Source organism: Barbus barbus, assembly GCF_936440315.1.
Source record: "Barbus barbus genome assembly, chromosome: 6".
NCBI classification, from domain to species: Eukaryota; Metazoa; Chordata; class Actinopteri; order Cypriniformes; family Cyprinidae; genus Barbus; species Barbus barbus.
In genome coordinates, this window is record NC_136734.1 from 4317670 (window position 1) to 4333260 (window position 15591).

A 15591-nucleotide genomic window follows, 5' to 3' on the forward strand; every position below is an offset into this window, starting at 1 on the left:
GCCTGTATGGGCATCTAATCACCCGATATCAGGAGGTCTCACTCATCTCTCCACAGCGCAAGCCATCTTCAGACTCTTTCGGGATCTGTAAGAAATACACCGTTTTTTACACGTTGATGAAGACATCAAGTCCCTGGCAACCTCACAAGGGAGCTATTACCTTCCAAGAACAGATGCTGATGTTGTGTCTCTAGCATAAGCTGGTAATCAGTTATGTATTGGGTTCAGTTATGTATGGACACAGCTTGCTTCTGAGAGCTACAGGAAGACAGGGAGGGCGACCTGAATCCTATTAAGTGCATTAGTGCCTCATCGCATTAGGTAACAAGTAAGATGCAATATGGCAATATTTGTCCAAACCAATATCTCCATGTCCTGCAATAAACCTTCAGATTTGAAAAAGCTATTCAGAGAGAGAGACAGAGACAGAGAGAGAGAGAGAGAGAGAGAGAGAGGAGGTACCGGTGCAAAATGCATTGCTCTGTTGAAGGTAAACAGCAAGAACATGCAGCATCGCTTTTAATCAAAGCATCTACTATTAAACTACACGAGACACTTGTAGACGCGCGTTAAATGCGGTAAAGTTCGCGACACCAAAACAAAACGTAACGTTACCGTCCCAAGCCTTAAGACGCATCGTGATCCGTTTCGGCTGTAAATCTTCCGCGGCTCCCCGAGTTCATCTTCTCCAGGAGAGACGCTTTCGCTGTTACCAGGCGCACGGAGGTCACGTGAGCGCACAGGAGGCGGGGCTTCAGGTCACATGGATTTTCTGAACAAAATACAAATTAATTTAGCAACGCAAATAAATAAACAAATAAACAACCCCAGTAAACGAAACTAAATTAAGCTAAAAATATTAAATTATGACATTACAATCCAAACTATTTGAATTTGTACAGTTTATGCATAGTAATAATCGAATAGGAATATCTTATAAATAAGTCAAATAACTATTACATCAATTATTTATTTTTTAACAACTGATATGTCTTCTCAGCTTTATTGTTGTTCTTTATAAAAATTAAAGAATAAAAATTCTTCAAGTCAGTGGAAAATTGTCTAATATTAATTCAAATTAAGAAAGAAATTATGCTCTGAATGGGAAAAAATGTGTTTAGGGACAAAACATATGTAAATATATTTGGTAAAAAGTAATTATGTGCCCTCTATTCTGCAAGAATTATTAACAAAAAAAATTTAAATAGCCTAAACAAAAACTCCCATATCTGCACAGTGCAATGTTGCAGATTGTAATGTTAGTTTTTAAATATAGGTTATTTATGTCCATACTAGTACCAAGTAAAACTGCATTTAACAATGTCTTGAAAATTTTATTTCAATCCTTAGACTAAAGTGGAGTTAAGCATTGAACTAATTCTCTAGATTAATATATCGCAATATATCTTAACTAACCCCCTTGTTTGTGTAGTTAGAAATAAGAATAATTATATTACATTATATTACGTTACATTATATTATGATTATTTATATAGTATTTTCCTATCAATGCTTATTTTAAGTTAATACTAAAATTGTAATTTCTCTTTGAAGATCTGCCCTCTTGTGGTCAATGAAGGCATGAACAGTTCAAATCTGAACTAGGCCAATGGTAAGGCATTACAGAACATCTGAGTTTGGTGAACCAACACAAGCTTTCCTTCTGTCGCAAGCATTTTAGATAGTCATCGATATAGCATGAGCCTACCGTTCACCATACTTTCGATTTTAAATACACAATTTTTTCATAAAATGATGATACTGGCATGGTCAGAGACTTCCAAACTGGTCGGGTTTCCTATGAATCAGAAAGAGGCTTATGGGCTCTGCAGGTCACTTGACTGAAACAGCAACAATGTGCTCTTTGTGATCAAAGGCCAAACAACACAATGCTTGATATAGTTGAATAAATATTTCTACTCACAAAGAACAGCCATCTAGCATTCAGTATTTCATTATAAATAACCATTAGAGGACAATTCAGCCGTAATCGCAACATGTTATATGCAGAATTCTGAATTTGTGCCTAAGGTCATTGTAAAGTGGTGGTCAACTGGAGCTTATGATTACAGTAATGACTGCACACAGACCTACCGCCCTTCAACGTTAATCTTTGTAGTGAGACCTAGAAAGCACGATGGAATAACTCAGTTCTTTATCACTCTTTTAAATGTTACTCTAAATGAATGAACTTAAAATGAATGGCCCAGAAGAGTCTCCGACTTTGAGAAGAAAGGTAAGCTTTCATTTGACTTTTGAATTTACGGTGCACAACAAGGGCTCTCCACAGCATTATCCACAGGACTGAACATGGAAAAGCAATTGACATGCATGTGTTAAAAGACAAAAATATCCTAAAGACACCCTACAGAGCTTCTCAGTGGCTCTAAAGGGAATTTCATCCTGAATTAACTCTGAACCCATGCCGTTTTCACTGCTCATGCTATGAACAACAGCACAATTGTATCTCTGCTGCTATATCTGTTATGCACCTTATCTAGAGCACTAAGAGCAGTTTTGTCCTAGGATGAGTTCGCATTTCAGAGACAGTCTGAATCTGTGATTAAGAGGCGTTTGGAATATTAAGTAAAAATATTTTCAACGCGTTTCAAAAATGGGCAAAGACAGTGGAGAGCTTAAAGAATATCAACCCTTACTTAAAGACTTCAAAGAACCAGCTCATCAAATAAAGGTATGATAAAATAAAATAAAAATATATAAAAAAAATACTATTAATTATTATTATTGTTACCAAATTATTTAATTGCTTTTTATTATTTCTTTAAAATATATAAAAAAAATTTTTATTAAAATATTTATTACTAGTATGGGTTATAATGCATATTCAGCATGGCAGTGATGGATGGGACATGAAGTTGACTGGAATATTCATGCTGTATAATATATTACATAATTTTTTTAGCAGATTTATTGTATTTTATATTTGCATATTTTCACAACTCTTCACTGTTCTGCTGTTACACTGCAGTTTCCCTGACTTTAATACTCTACTCTTATACTCTATACATTTGCTGCTAACGATGAGCTGAAATCAGAATGACTTTTGAACACGCCTTGTGTTCTCTGCTAACTACAGGTTCCCAGTAAGTCTCTTCTTCTGGCTGTCTGGGCAGCTGGCATCGGTGGAACGTTTCAGTATGGGTACAATATATCTATCATAAACGCACCTACCAAGGTATTAAATGTGTGCATTAACGTGATTATTCTTATCACTTATGCCTGTTTGTGTTTATATCTACAGCAGACTTTATGGAACATGCATTAGTCAAATGGAGTTCAGTACTTGCATGCATATGTGTGATTTATGAGTTATTATTGCAGTAGCTCATCAGACTAAAAGTCACATGAAATTTGTAGTTAATCTATCACATTGATTTGGATTTTGGTCCCTTGCACATTTTTTATGGACTCCAAAACCCTTTTTTTTTACAGGCAAGGCAATTTTTAACTAGGTATCACTAATACATTAAGACAATTGTTTTGTATCACAATTTTTCTGAAATTTTAAGTTTAGATTTAATAAGACAAGCACTAAATGTGTATTTTGGATGTTTCTTTCCAGTAGTCAACATCATGCATGCAAAAAAACAGGTCAAAATCTCAAAACTGACCAGTGCATGAAAAAAAAAACACACTGTAGTGTCTGTTTTGCCTTAATTGTTAACCCAGTTTAACCATGTTTCTCAATCTTCATGCTTTATCTTAGATTAGTAACAATTCTTAGACCTACTGTGGTATATAAAAGAAGATAATTTGTGTCTCGGTGTTCTGTTTTTGTTAATGTTTCTATTATCCTTCAAGTTAAAGTTTCCTTTCATGCCGGATCGTATTTATTCTCTTGACTTGTGTGTTTCCTCTCAGGCTGTCCAGAACTTCATTAATCAGACATGGACTGAGCGCTACAACACTGAAATCTCCAGCCAGGTGCTCACACTCCTCTGGTCCTCTATAGTGTCCATATTCACTCTCGGTGGACTTGTGGGAGCATCTGTGGGGGGAACTCTGGCCATTAGATTTGGAAGGTGAATTCCAGCCAAAAATACAGAACATATTTGAAAGACGGGAGCAAATGTGCAGGACTGGGATCAAATGTGAAGTGTTTAGGGACGTTACAGTCCTGTTTAGATGAATTTCTAATCTATTTTTTTTTCTTCTCCAGGAAAGGGACACTACTGTTCAACAACACCTTTGCTCTGTTGGCTGCTTTCTTCATGGGCTTGAGTTATCCCACCAGCACTTTTGAGCTTTTAATTTTTGGGCGGTTCCTGACGGGAGTAAATGCAGGTATCTCAAGTTTTCAAGCACATAAAGTAGTGATGGTTGATCAGTTTTGTATTAGTATTCAATAAACATTGCAGAAATATTCAAAAGTTTAGGGTCAGTTTTTTTTTTTTTTTTGGTAAGAAATTAGTTCATTTTATTCAGCAAGAATGCTTTAAAGTGATCAAAAGAGTATTATAATATTAATAGAATTATTCTATTATTCTATTTCAGATTTGAACTTTCTACTCACTATTCTATTCAAAGAATCCTGAAAAAAATGCATCACAGTTTCCACAATAAAAGCACTGTCTTTTTAATAATACATTAATAATAATGAATAATAAGAAATGTTTCTTCAGCAGCAAGTTAGCATATTAGATATATTTAGATATAGTTTCTGAAGGATCATGTGACTGAAGACTGGAGTAATGTTGCTGAAAATTCAGCTTTGCATCACAGGAAAAATCCATTAAAATAGAAGACAGCTATTTTAAATTGTAATACTATTTCAAAATATTACTGTTTTACTGTATTTAATCAAATAAATGCAGCCCTGTTGAATGTAAAAGACTTCTTTCAAAAAATTATAAAGAAATGACCAACCCCAAACTTTTAAATGGTAGTAGACACACACACACACACACACACATATATGTGTGATTAAATCGCGATTAATTGCATCCAAAATAAAAGTTCTTTACATAATATATGTGTGTACTGTGTATATTTATTATGTATATATAAATACACACACATACAACATATATTTAGAAAATATTTACATGTATATATTTATATTCATAACATTTATATTATATATACATATATACATATTTAATATATAAACATAACATATTTTTCTTAAATATATAAATTAATTTTTTTATACCTCAAAGTCATTTTATATCTTGCTGTATCCTCCTGAGACCCGAGAAAAAAGTTTTAGGAAAAAAATAGTTTTTCTTGTCTTTACATTGTTTAGAGCATTAAAATAATAATAATAAAAAAAGAATGTAAAAAATATAATAATATAATAATTCATTCATAAGTTATGCTCGGTAGAGGACATCGAGACTCTAAAAATACATAAATAAATTTGTCTTTTTAGACAAAAAATATAAAGAAAATAAAAAGACATGAATGAACATGCATAGGCAAAAACAATTGCTTTTTCAAATCACCAATACATTTTTAGTTTAAGATTTTAATTTTTTTTTTACCAGACTTTGTATAAAGATGATTCTCAACTGTTATAACAGAATGATTCGATATACCATTTTTCTTTCTGCAAAATGTGTGCAAAATAAATGGGTCTCTCATTATATACAATGTATCTATAAATTAAATCTAATTTGCATATTAATGCATTTTTTGGGCAACATGTAATAAAAAAAAGAAGTGTAATAATGGGAGTAATAATTAACAAGATTTTCATAATAATATATCATATTTCATAGAATATTGTTTCCGTAGATTCTTTCCCTATTCATGTCTCCAACAATGTGTAATAAACATGCTTTTAGTCCTGGTGTCCTTATATGAGGACATGTATGAAATCAACATCCTGTTTCGTAACAGAAAGTCATATTTTGATTTGAAACCCCATAACATTTTCCTGAGATGTTGATTTATGACACACAATTAAAAAATTAGACCGATTTATAAAATATTACCATATTTCCATAGGAGTGTCACTAAATTAATATCAGACATATTTGAAGACCAAGGGGAGGGAGTGGTCATAGTGAAACATCCAAACATTTAGCATCTCTGAAAAGCCCTGAATGTGCTCTGTACAGGACATCCAGACTAGTCTCAGAGAAATTCACTAAAATATAATGTCCTCATATAAGGATGCAGGGTCTCAGGAGGTTAGGTATCTGCTAAATGAGTAAACATAAATGAGAAGCCTTCTGAATTAACATACAAAACATGTTTTGAGTGTATGTTTGTGATCCCATAACTGACATGTTATTTAAAATGACAGGTATCGCAATATGTGTGCAGCCTCTGTATATTGGTGAGATCGCACCTAGAGCTCTGCGTGGTGCCATGGCGATGGGAACTTCCATTTTCATCACCGGAGGAATCCTAACAGGACAAGTGATTGGCCTCAAGTAAGACAAAAAAGCAGTTTCTCCATTTAAAACATATGAGGAGGGTCAAAACTTGTCCAAGCTCAACACAGTGAAAAGCATGAACATTCATCTTATTGCATGTCTTATGACATTTATATAGATGTCAGTAAAGATGTTAAGACTCATGTTTTGTGTGCGTGTCAGTGAGTTGTTAGGTAAGGAGGAGTACTGGCCCATCCTCTTGTCCACCACCTGTATTCCAGCCATAATGCAGCTGCTGACTCTTCCCTGGTTTCCCGAGAGCCCTCGCTACCTGCTCATCGACCGCGGAGATGACGTCGCCTGCATAAAGGGTACAGGATGTTTTAATAACTATGTGTACAATATTATTTAAAAAAATATTTTTGGTAAGGCTAGTAGGATGTGGTTGGATATAATACACATTTTTAAAGGTAGTGATAAATCTTAGATTTTGAATGTCCTATTTTGTCACTCTGCCGTCCTTTAAATTCATTTTTAGTATTTATTTGTTTATTTATTTATTTTTTGTGGATTGCTGAGGTCAGTTAAAATACACTACCGTTCAAAAGTTTGGGGTTAGCAAGAATTTGGTTAGTCTCATATGCTCAAAATTACAGTAAAAACAGTAATATTGTAAAATATTATTACAATTTAAAATAACTGTTTTATATTTGAATATATTTTAAAATGTAATTTATTCCTATGACGCAAAGCTGAATTTTCAGCATCATTACTCCAGTCTTCAGTGTCACATGATCCTTCAGAAATCATAATAATATGCTAATTTGCAGCTCATTTCTTATTATTAGTAATGTTAAAGACAGCTGTGCTTTTTATTGTGGAAACTGTGATATGTTTTCTCAGTATTTTAAAGTTGTGTGATTAATTTAATAGTCTACGGACAACAGCAGATCGAAATATCAACTGTTCATGTGAAATGTCTGCATATTTTCTGAAAACTTTTCCTATAAGCTTCGTGTGATAATTTCAAAATTGAATAAAAAAGTTATATTTTAATAAATAAATTGATGACGATAAAATAATTAATCAACAGTCCAGGTAAACAAACCGCCATGAAAATGACTAGGCAAAAAAAATCATTGTTTCCTGCTTGTTTTTGGCTGTTTTTCTGGCAAGTATAAGGTCACGAGTCACATTTAAACTCATGATTCGTTTGAAAGAAAGATGGTGTTGTCATCTCAGCTGCATGTAACCACAAAATTGTGGATGTTTAAAGACTGAAGCGTAAAATCTCATTGAAATGATCAGACTTGAACGGATGTCATGATGTGAGCAGAGCACCCTGTAGGGAGCTAAATCCAACCCGATGAGCTGTAACCAACAACAGAAGCGAGGAGAAGAGAATCTCGTGAGTAAAGGAATGTTATGCCCTTTGCCACTTTCTTTCAGCTCTAATGTGGTTCCATGGCCCAGATAAGTACCACGGAGAAAAGGAGGACATTGAGAGAGAGAGGGTCAGCGCAGTTGGCATTAAACCCAAAAAGCCCTGGGAGCTTTTTACAGACACTAGTCTTCGCTGGCAGCTCCTGACCCTCTTCGTGATCCACACGTCCCAGCAACTCAACGGCATCAATGCAGTGTGTATCTCACCCAGACAGCAGGAAACAACAACTTCACATCAGTGGCTTAGACTGGCCTTGACTGCTGATGTGTGCACTATTAAAACCCCCCAAAAAACCTCCCTCCAAAATGGCATGTGATCGCTCTGCTGTGGATTAAACCATTATCTTTTTTTTCAGAGCAAATGATTATTAGAAAAATAATAATAATGGAATCGTTCAGATTTTAGCTTTGAGGCTGTTACATTTACTTGAGCTCCTATAATGGGCATTAAAGTGATTTTGCACACGTTTAAAAGCTTTTATGGAGCTTCATGTGAGACTCAGTTGTAGAACTGAAAAGCCAATGGTGAACCATGAACAGTAGGCGCAAAACATTATTTAGACACTTTAGTCCTAACAAAAAGTAAATACATGAATATCATTGCATTTAATAAAACATCAAACCATTAGATAGGACAAACTCATATATATATATTTTTTATAATTTGTTGATTATATTAGATTTAAACTAGTGCTGTGAAACGATTAATTGCGATTAATCGCTTCCAAAAGAAAAGTTTTTGTTGACATAATATATGTGTGTGTGCTGTGTATATTTATTATGCATATATATATATATAAAAGCACACACATACAGTATATATTTTGAAAATATTCACATGTATTTACATGCATATAATTATATTCATATAATTTATATACATATATATATATATATTATATAAACATAAAATAATTTTTCTTCAATATATACATGCATGTGTTTGTATTTATATATACATAATAAATATACAGTACACACACATATATTAAATATTTTATAAAACAAACTTTTCTTTGGGATCCGATTAATCGCAATTAATCGTTTGACAGCACTAATTTAAACATCTCTTTTTTACCTTTTTGTAATCAGAAGAATCTTCTTTCGTCACAAAGAACCTTTTGTGAAACAGAAAGGTTCTGCAGATTTTAAAGATTCTTTATGGAACCATTTACATTTAGACAAAAAAAAAGTTTCTTCTATGGCATCATGAAGCAGCTTTATTTTTAAGAGTGAAGGTTACGTAGCCTACATTATTCTACCGTATCCGTAATGTGATTTATTCATGCACACAGAGAAAAGAAAACACATGAATCTTTGATCAACTTGGACAACAGAAAACTACTTAATTTGAAAAATGACTGAGGACTGTGCTTCAAGCCTCGTTGTTGTTTTTTTTGCCTGAGAAATTACAACGAAATGTCACTAACGTGACTGCACCTAAGAACAATTTTTTTTTTTAAACATAGTGTTCGCAATTCTTTTCGCTAAAAAGTGACGTGTAATTTTCAAAACTTGTCATTATTTCCAGTTTATGTTATTATGTTTATGAATATTTGACATTGTTATTTGTTACTTTAACCTATAGCTATTGTTTCATGCAATCAGTCAATCAATCAATAAATATTTTTGCTTTGACATGATGGCATGCTACAGTTTTGCAAAGAGAACCATTCGCTCCAATGGTGGAAAATAATCTTTGTGTTAAGTTTTATTGTCACTGTCCAAATGTTACATACATTTCAGATCTACCAGTGACAATATATGTATGTCTCTTCTCCCATTAGATTTATTTCTATGCAGACTATGTGTTCACGCAGGCTGGGATTCCAGCTGACAAGATTCCGTACGCTACAGTGGGAACTGGAGCTTGTGAGTGCGTCACCGCACTGACGTGTGTAAGTCTGTACTTTGTCATTATACCTGTGCAATTTTTTTTTTTTATCAGAATGCATGGGAAAAAGCATAGAAACAAAGAAAATACTATAATGTACTAACCTTAACTGGTAGGCGATTGGTACAGTAGATTATGGGCAGATTTGGCATAAAATTTCTAGGCCAATGCCTGATGATCAAGCATCATATGACACTAAAATGAGCTAAATCACACCTTGAACCAGACTTTGAAAGGTGTTTTTTGACACGTCAGGTCAGATTGTTTTAAAGTAGCTTCATTGTAACAAACAGGAAAAAAAGTATCAAAGAAGCAAGATTTTTCATATGAGACAAATCCAAATTTTTTAAAGTTCTAAAAATACAACAGTGTCATTGTTCAGCTTCAGACAGTTCAGTGTTGGTTCAGATCCAATAAGCGCATTAAGTGAACCAATTATGAAATAAGTTCAATTCAGCTGTAAGCAGCTCTACAGAAGACAGTAATGTCATCATTCAGCTTGAGTCAGTTCACAGTTGATTCAAACTGATGTTTGTGTGTTTCAGGGTCTTCTGATCGAATCTTTGGGAAGAAGAGCTCTGATTATTGGTGGATACTCTCTCATGAGCGTGTGCTGTGTTTGTTTCACCATTGCCCTCACTTTCCAGGTTTATAGTGACCCAACACCTGCTCAATGTATTTATTTTGTGCACTGTACAAATATTTTATTATGTCGCTAGTATAAACTATTAGAGCCATACTTGGGGTTATGTAATGTTGAAAAGTGGCATAACATTTGTGATCTCAATTTTCAAATATTTATGCAGATTTATTGATGTTTGTTTGGTGTTTTTTCCTCACAGGAGTCCAGCCCTTGGGTTCCCTACCTTAGTATGATCTGTGTTTTTGCCTTCATTCTCAGTTTTGGCCTTGGACCAGGTGAATGAATGAGTAGAATAAAAAGAAAAAAGAAAGCAAAGAAAGAAAATCATTTGTCGATTATGAATGTTTTAACATTAAATGAATAGATCACCCAAAAAATTTAAATTAGTTGAAAATGTGCACACCCTCAGGCCAGCCAAGATGAGTTTGTCCACAACTAACTCCAGTCCACCAATTAACATCTTGTGAAATGAAAAGCTGTCCGTTTATAAGAAACAAACCCATCAAGTTTTCACTTCAAAATGTTGCTTCTGGTTAAAATAAAAGTCTGTATTCATAGTACTGCTTTCTCCAATGAAAACGCCATGAGTCAGGAGAGAAATATACACAGATCAAGCAGTGTGAAGTTAAAATGCCAGCTTTCCACAAGACATTAACTGATGGACTGGAGTGGTGCGGATTACTTGTGATGTTTTTATCAGTTGGTTGGACTCTTATTCTGACGGCACCCATTCACTGCAGACGATACATTGGTGAGCAAGTGATATAAAGCTGAGGGTTAGTACATTTTCATTTTTGGGTGAACTATTCCTTTGATAAAACGCCGCTTCTATCCACACTTATTGTCATATTATGATGGTACACACTGGTATAGTTTGATCAGCAATATCAATGTGCTTTGTGCTGTAGGTGGTGTGACAAACATTTTAACAACAGAGCTGTTTACCCAAACCGATCGGCCTGCTGCGTACATGATCGGTGGATCTATCAACTGGATCTCTTTCTTCTTCATCGGCATGATCTTTCCGTTTATTGTGGTACATATGAGCACCTTCTTTCCTTTTTATTGACATTCAGAATTTCACAAAGCAATTGTATTTCTCCAAGATACAGGACCTTATTTATTGTGCCGATTCTGTAAAAACAATCAAATGATGATATTTTTTTAATTACTTTTTGATGAGAGTTATTAAAAACAAAGTGGAATTTAAATGTTTTGTTTTTAACAAACTTCTCTTTCTCAATCTCTCTCAGAATGGACTAAAGCAGTACTGCTTCCTTGTTTTCCTCGTTGTCTGTTGCTTGGTGGCCACTTATATCTTCTTTGTGGTCCCTGAGACCAAGAACAAAACCTTTCTGGAGATTCAGAGCGAGTTTCGCTCTAGAAAGAAGCTCATTGCTGCCAATGGTACTGGGGGCCCGCTATTGTCCACACCAATGTAAAACACACAATACATTTACAAAGCACTGTATTTTAAAGGGCTTTATAATGTCTGTGTACTTATGAATGTACTAAAAAACTGAAAATATCTCATTTGTGACACCGACACTGCACTACATCATGTGCCTTCAAAATGAATACTGCCTTTTACATCAAGGAATGTCACATGATGTTAGGGACGTTCAATAGCCTAGTATTACATCTTGGATGTGTTTTATACAAAGGAATATGGTTAAAACTACTATGCAGAAATACTACAAAGTACTATTTTGAATCAGCGTACTTGTATGATACTGGTTTCTGTAATTACTTTTTATCTTTAATTCTGTAAAATGAATCTATATTATAATCTTAAGCAAGAAACCTTTTATGAAATCATATAATTAATCATGCTTGAATTTATTTTAATGTCAGCAGCAATTTTGCCAATAAAGAAATGTTTGCACAACACAATTGTTTGTAGGCTCTTTCACACAGATTTGTTTTTTTATTATTCTGTACAAAGTTGGCAGATAACATTTTAAAGTTTTTTTTTTTAATATCGATTCAGTTCCAATGTGTCATTATTCAGACGTAAATTTATTACGCAGTAGCTATTATATATTTTCACGTTGCATGTGTTGTTTTTCTCAACGCTGATACGAATCGACCAATCACTGTTGGTTACATTTACTTGTTTTTTTTTTTTTTTTTCTCAAATATATCATCTTATAGAGATTACAGAAGCGTAATACCTATTGTTTTCCAGTTATAAATCATTGAAATTAATATATTTAAAGTGACATTCTATTTAGTGTTCACGTGCCTCAAACGAATGTTTTTGATTTTGATGCGTCTCGCGCTTGCCCGCTGCAGGAAGAAACCTTTGTGACAGTTTGCGATTGGACTATCGACCAGTGTCCTACGACACGTGTCCTAGCAGGAATACATGTTTCTGTCTACAGTTACAGCTGACTATGGCTGGCAGACAGGCAGTGAAAGCGTACTTGGATCTCTTGTCGCAGCCATGCAGGGCTGTACTAATATTCCTTAAACACAACAAAATACCACACACGGTGGAACTCGTTGCGCTACGAAAAGGTGAGCAACATTGTTGTTGTGAGTGTATTGTTTAGAGGAGGTAGTGCAGTGTGCATTTGTCAAGTCCAAAGACTGTACAAAGGTTACGAGTTTATATATTTATTTCATAATGTTGCTTGCTTTTTATTATTTGAACTTCATCCTACATTAACCTTCACAACTTTAATGCCCTTGAACATGTAGGGCAGCACAAAACACCGGAGTTCACCAAACTCAACCCCATGCAAAAAGTGCCAGTGTTGGACGACAATGGATTCGTGCTTACTGAGAGGTATGAAAAGATTATAGTATAATCTTTGGTTAAAAGAACATTAGGAAGTGTCATTTTATTAACTTGCTATTAGTAGTATTTTAATAGGTGTTATTTCTATTATTAACCATCCTCTGTGACAGTGACGCCATATTGAAGTATCTGGCGACAACCTACAATGTCCCTGATCACTGGTACCCCAAACTGGCTCAAAAGAGAGCCCGAGTGGATGAGTACACAGCCTGGCATCATATGAACACACGTGTGCACGCTTCCACAATCTTCCTGCAAGAGGTAGGGTTTAATATGTGGCTAGTTAACATGAGTTTTCAAGCAGTGGCATTATTTTTCATCGAATACCATTTTAAAAATCTTTTTTGTATTTCTGTACAGGTTATATTTCCGATGATGGGACAGCCAACAAATCCTGCAAAGTTTAAAAAGGCGCTGGCAGACCTGAATAGCACACTGGACGTACTGGAAAACATGTTTTTGAAGAAACAGGCCTTCCTGTGTGGTGACGATATCTCATTGGCTGACGTTTTATCAGTTTGTGAGCTCATGCAGGTAAGAACTTAGAGCTGCTAAACATCCTGAAGTTTATTGCATTTAGAGGCCATCATTTATTAGGACGAAAATGAATATTTAGGCACAATTCTCCATGTAAAAACATACATAGAGCTCATTTGATGGTCTCTTTCAGCCCATGTGCAGCGGGAGGGATGTTCTGAAGGACAGACCTAAACTTCTGAGCTGGAGGAGTCGAGTCCAGTCAGCGCTCTCAGATTCCTTTGATGAAGCTCACTCTGTTGTCTATCAAATAAGGCAGAAGTTCACAGCTAAACTGTGAAAAATCAATTCTATTCAGAGTAGTTAATTCTAGAAGATTGTATGTCACAAATTATTCATTTAATATGAATAACATGGCAAGGTGTTGGAATTTACATCATGAGATTAAGGATGCATCTGTCTAACATGGATATGCAGTTTGCTCAGTATCCTGTTTGATTAATATATGGTTTGAAAAGAGACATATCCATATAAGAGGCATAAGTTTAGTGAACTTTGTGCCCATAGTCTGTGCCTTTTATCTACACAACATGGTTGTGTGGTTTGCTAAATGAATAAACCTGCGATGATTCAAGTATAAATGAAGGAGCAGAAAATGTAAAAACATTTTATTGTTGACAGGAACTGGCAAAATAATACTATTTACAAGAATTAAAATGTGAACATCAAGACATTGCTTTTGAATTATGTACTTCCACTCTTGTGCCTTACCTTTCTGTGATGAAACTGTCCAATTAAAACTTTCAGTTAATAATATGCATTTTAATGTTGCATATCACATTCACATGACACAAACCTTCTAAAAAATTCTAATTTTTTTAAATTCTAAATTTTCATTTTTGGGTGAACTATATCCCTTTAATGGTAGTAAAAAAAATATTGTCCCTCTGTCTTTTCTCCAGTACAATCAGTAATGTGGATTTAGAAAACTATATGGATGGGTCAAACCATGAAGGTGATTCAGAAGAGGAAAGCCAGGACTGAAAGTGTTATAGAACAGCCCCAGAGACCCATAAAAAAAAAAAAAAAGAAGAGACAACCTAAAAAGTCCAAAGACACAAATTAATGAAAAACTTGTGGACTTTTTAGTAACACCAACAGTGCCACCAAAAGAACATGATGAAATGGAGCTTAAATGGAGTTTAGCACCTCAAATGAGATCTCTGGGAAAAAGAGAACAAACCAGAGCCAAAATAGAGATGGTATGTATCCTGGGTGACCTGGATGCACAGTCAGGCACATCATGGGCCAGGTGTGCCTGGTTACCACACAGGACCACCACTGTTTGGTAGCTGGAATGCTCCACATTAAAATATTGTGGCACCCTCAGCTTCCTGAACATCTCTTGTGCCATATTCATAGTTATAGTTCAATGAGATGAAATAAATGTATTTGTCTGTCTTGTCTGGCTTGCTTGGTTATTTGATTTAGAAATTGTTTCCTAATCCTGTTTTATGTTTTAGATTACACACTGATACTGTTACTGCAATTATTTTTATTAAAAGTATCCACGTGGACATGACCACATATCCACTGTGTTATCTTGTCATATGGCTCGCATGGCAAGGCAAATTTATTTATATAGCACATTTCATACACAGTGGTAATTCAAAGTGCTTTACATAAAAGGAAGTAAAAATAATCATAAAAAAAATAATCACAACAATAAAACCAGAAATTTAAAAATGTTTAAAATGATTTAAAATGAAATTAAAATAGTTAGAAATAAAAATGATTATACATAAAATACAGTGCAGTCAGTTAGGACGTAGCACAGTGCTTATTCAACAAGTGCACAGTTAAACAGATGAGTTTTGAGTCTGGATTTAAATGTGGCAAATATTTTAGCACATCTGATGTCTTCTGGAAGCTGGTTCCACTGCATGCAGCATAATAGCTAAAAGCGGACTCCCCTTGTTTTGTGTGA

At 34.5% G+C, this 15591-nt stretch overlaps 2 protein-coding genes across 2 annotated transcripts; both read left to right on the forward strand.

Moving 5' to 3' along the window:
- Positions 1–2614: 2614 nt before the first annotated feature.
- On the forward strand, positions 2615–12210 carry LOC306870815 (solute carrier family 2, facilitated glucose transporter member 11-like; the record flags this gene model as incomplete). Its single annotated transcript, XM_079418243.1, has 12 exons — positions 2615–2692; positions 3098–3196; positions 3883–4043; positions 4181–4305; positions 6272–6401; positions 6567–6715; positions 7794–7981; positions 9575–9685; positions 10227–10328; positions 10524–10599; positions 11233–11360; positions 11578–12210. The coding sequence occupies 12 exons, from the start codon at positions 2615–2617 to the stop codon at positions 11764–11766; spliced, it is 1536 nt and encodes a 511-aa protein (XP_079274369.1). The 3' UTR covers positions 11767–12210.
- A 207-nt stretch (positions 12211–12417) lies between these two features.
- gstt2 (glutathione S-transferase theta 2) lies at positions 12418–15192 on the forward strand. The gene is made up of 5 exons (XM_079418125.1): positions 12418–12844; positions 13028–13115; positions 13238–13388; positions 13488–13661; positions 13798–15192. The coding sequence occupies exons 1-5, from the start codon at positions 12721–12723 to the stop codon at positions 13942–13944; spliced, it is 684 nt and encodes a 227-aa protein (XP_079274251.1). The 5' UTR covers positions 12418–12720; the 3' UTR covers positions 13945–15192.
- The last annotated feature ends 399 nt before the right edge of the window (positions 15193–15591 follow it).

Coding starts and splice junctions, on each gene's coding strand:
- gstt2 (XM_079418125.1), top strand. CDS start 12,721: ATGGCTGGCAGACAGGCAGTGAAAGCGTACTTGGATCTCTTGTCGCAG. Junction 13,116..13,237: donor GGATTCGTGCTTACTGAGAG/GTATGAAAAGAT, acceptor CCTCTGTGACAG/TGACGCCATATTGAAGTATC. Junction 13,389..13,487: donor CCACAATCTTCCTGCAAGAG/GTAGGGTTTAAT, acceptor ATTTCTGTACAG/GTTATATTTCCGATGATGGG.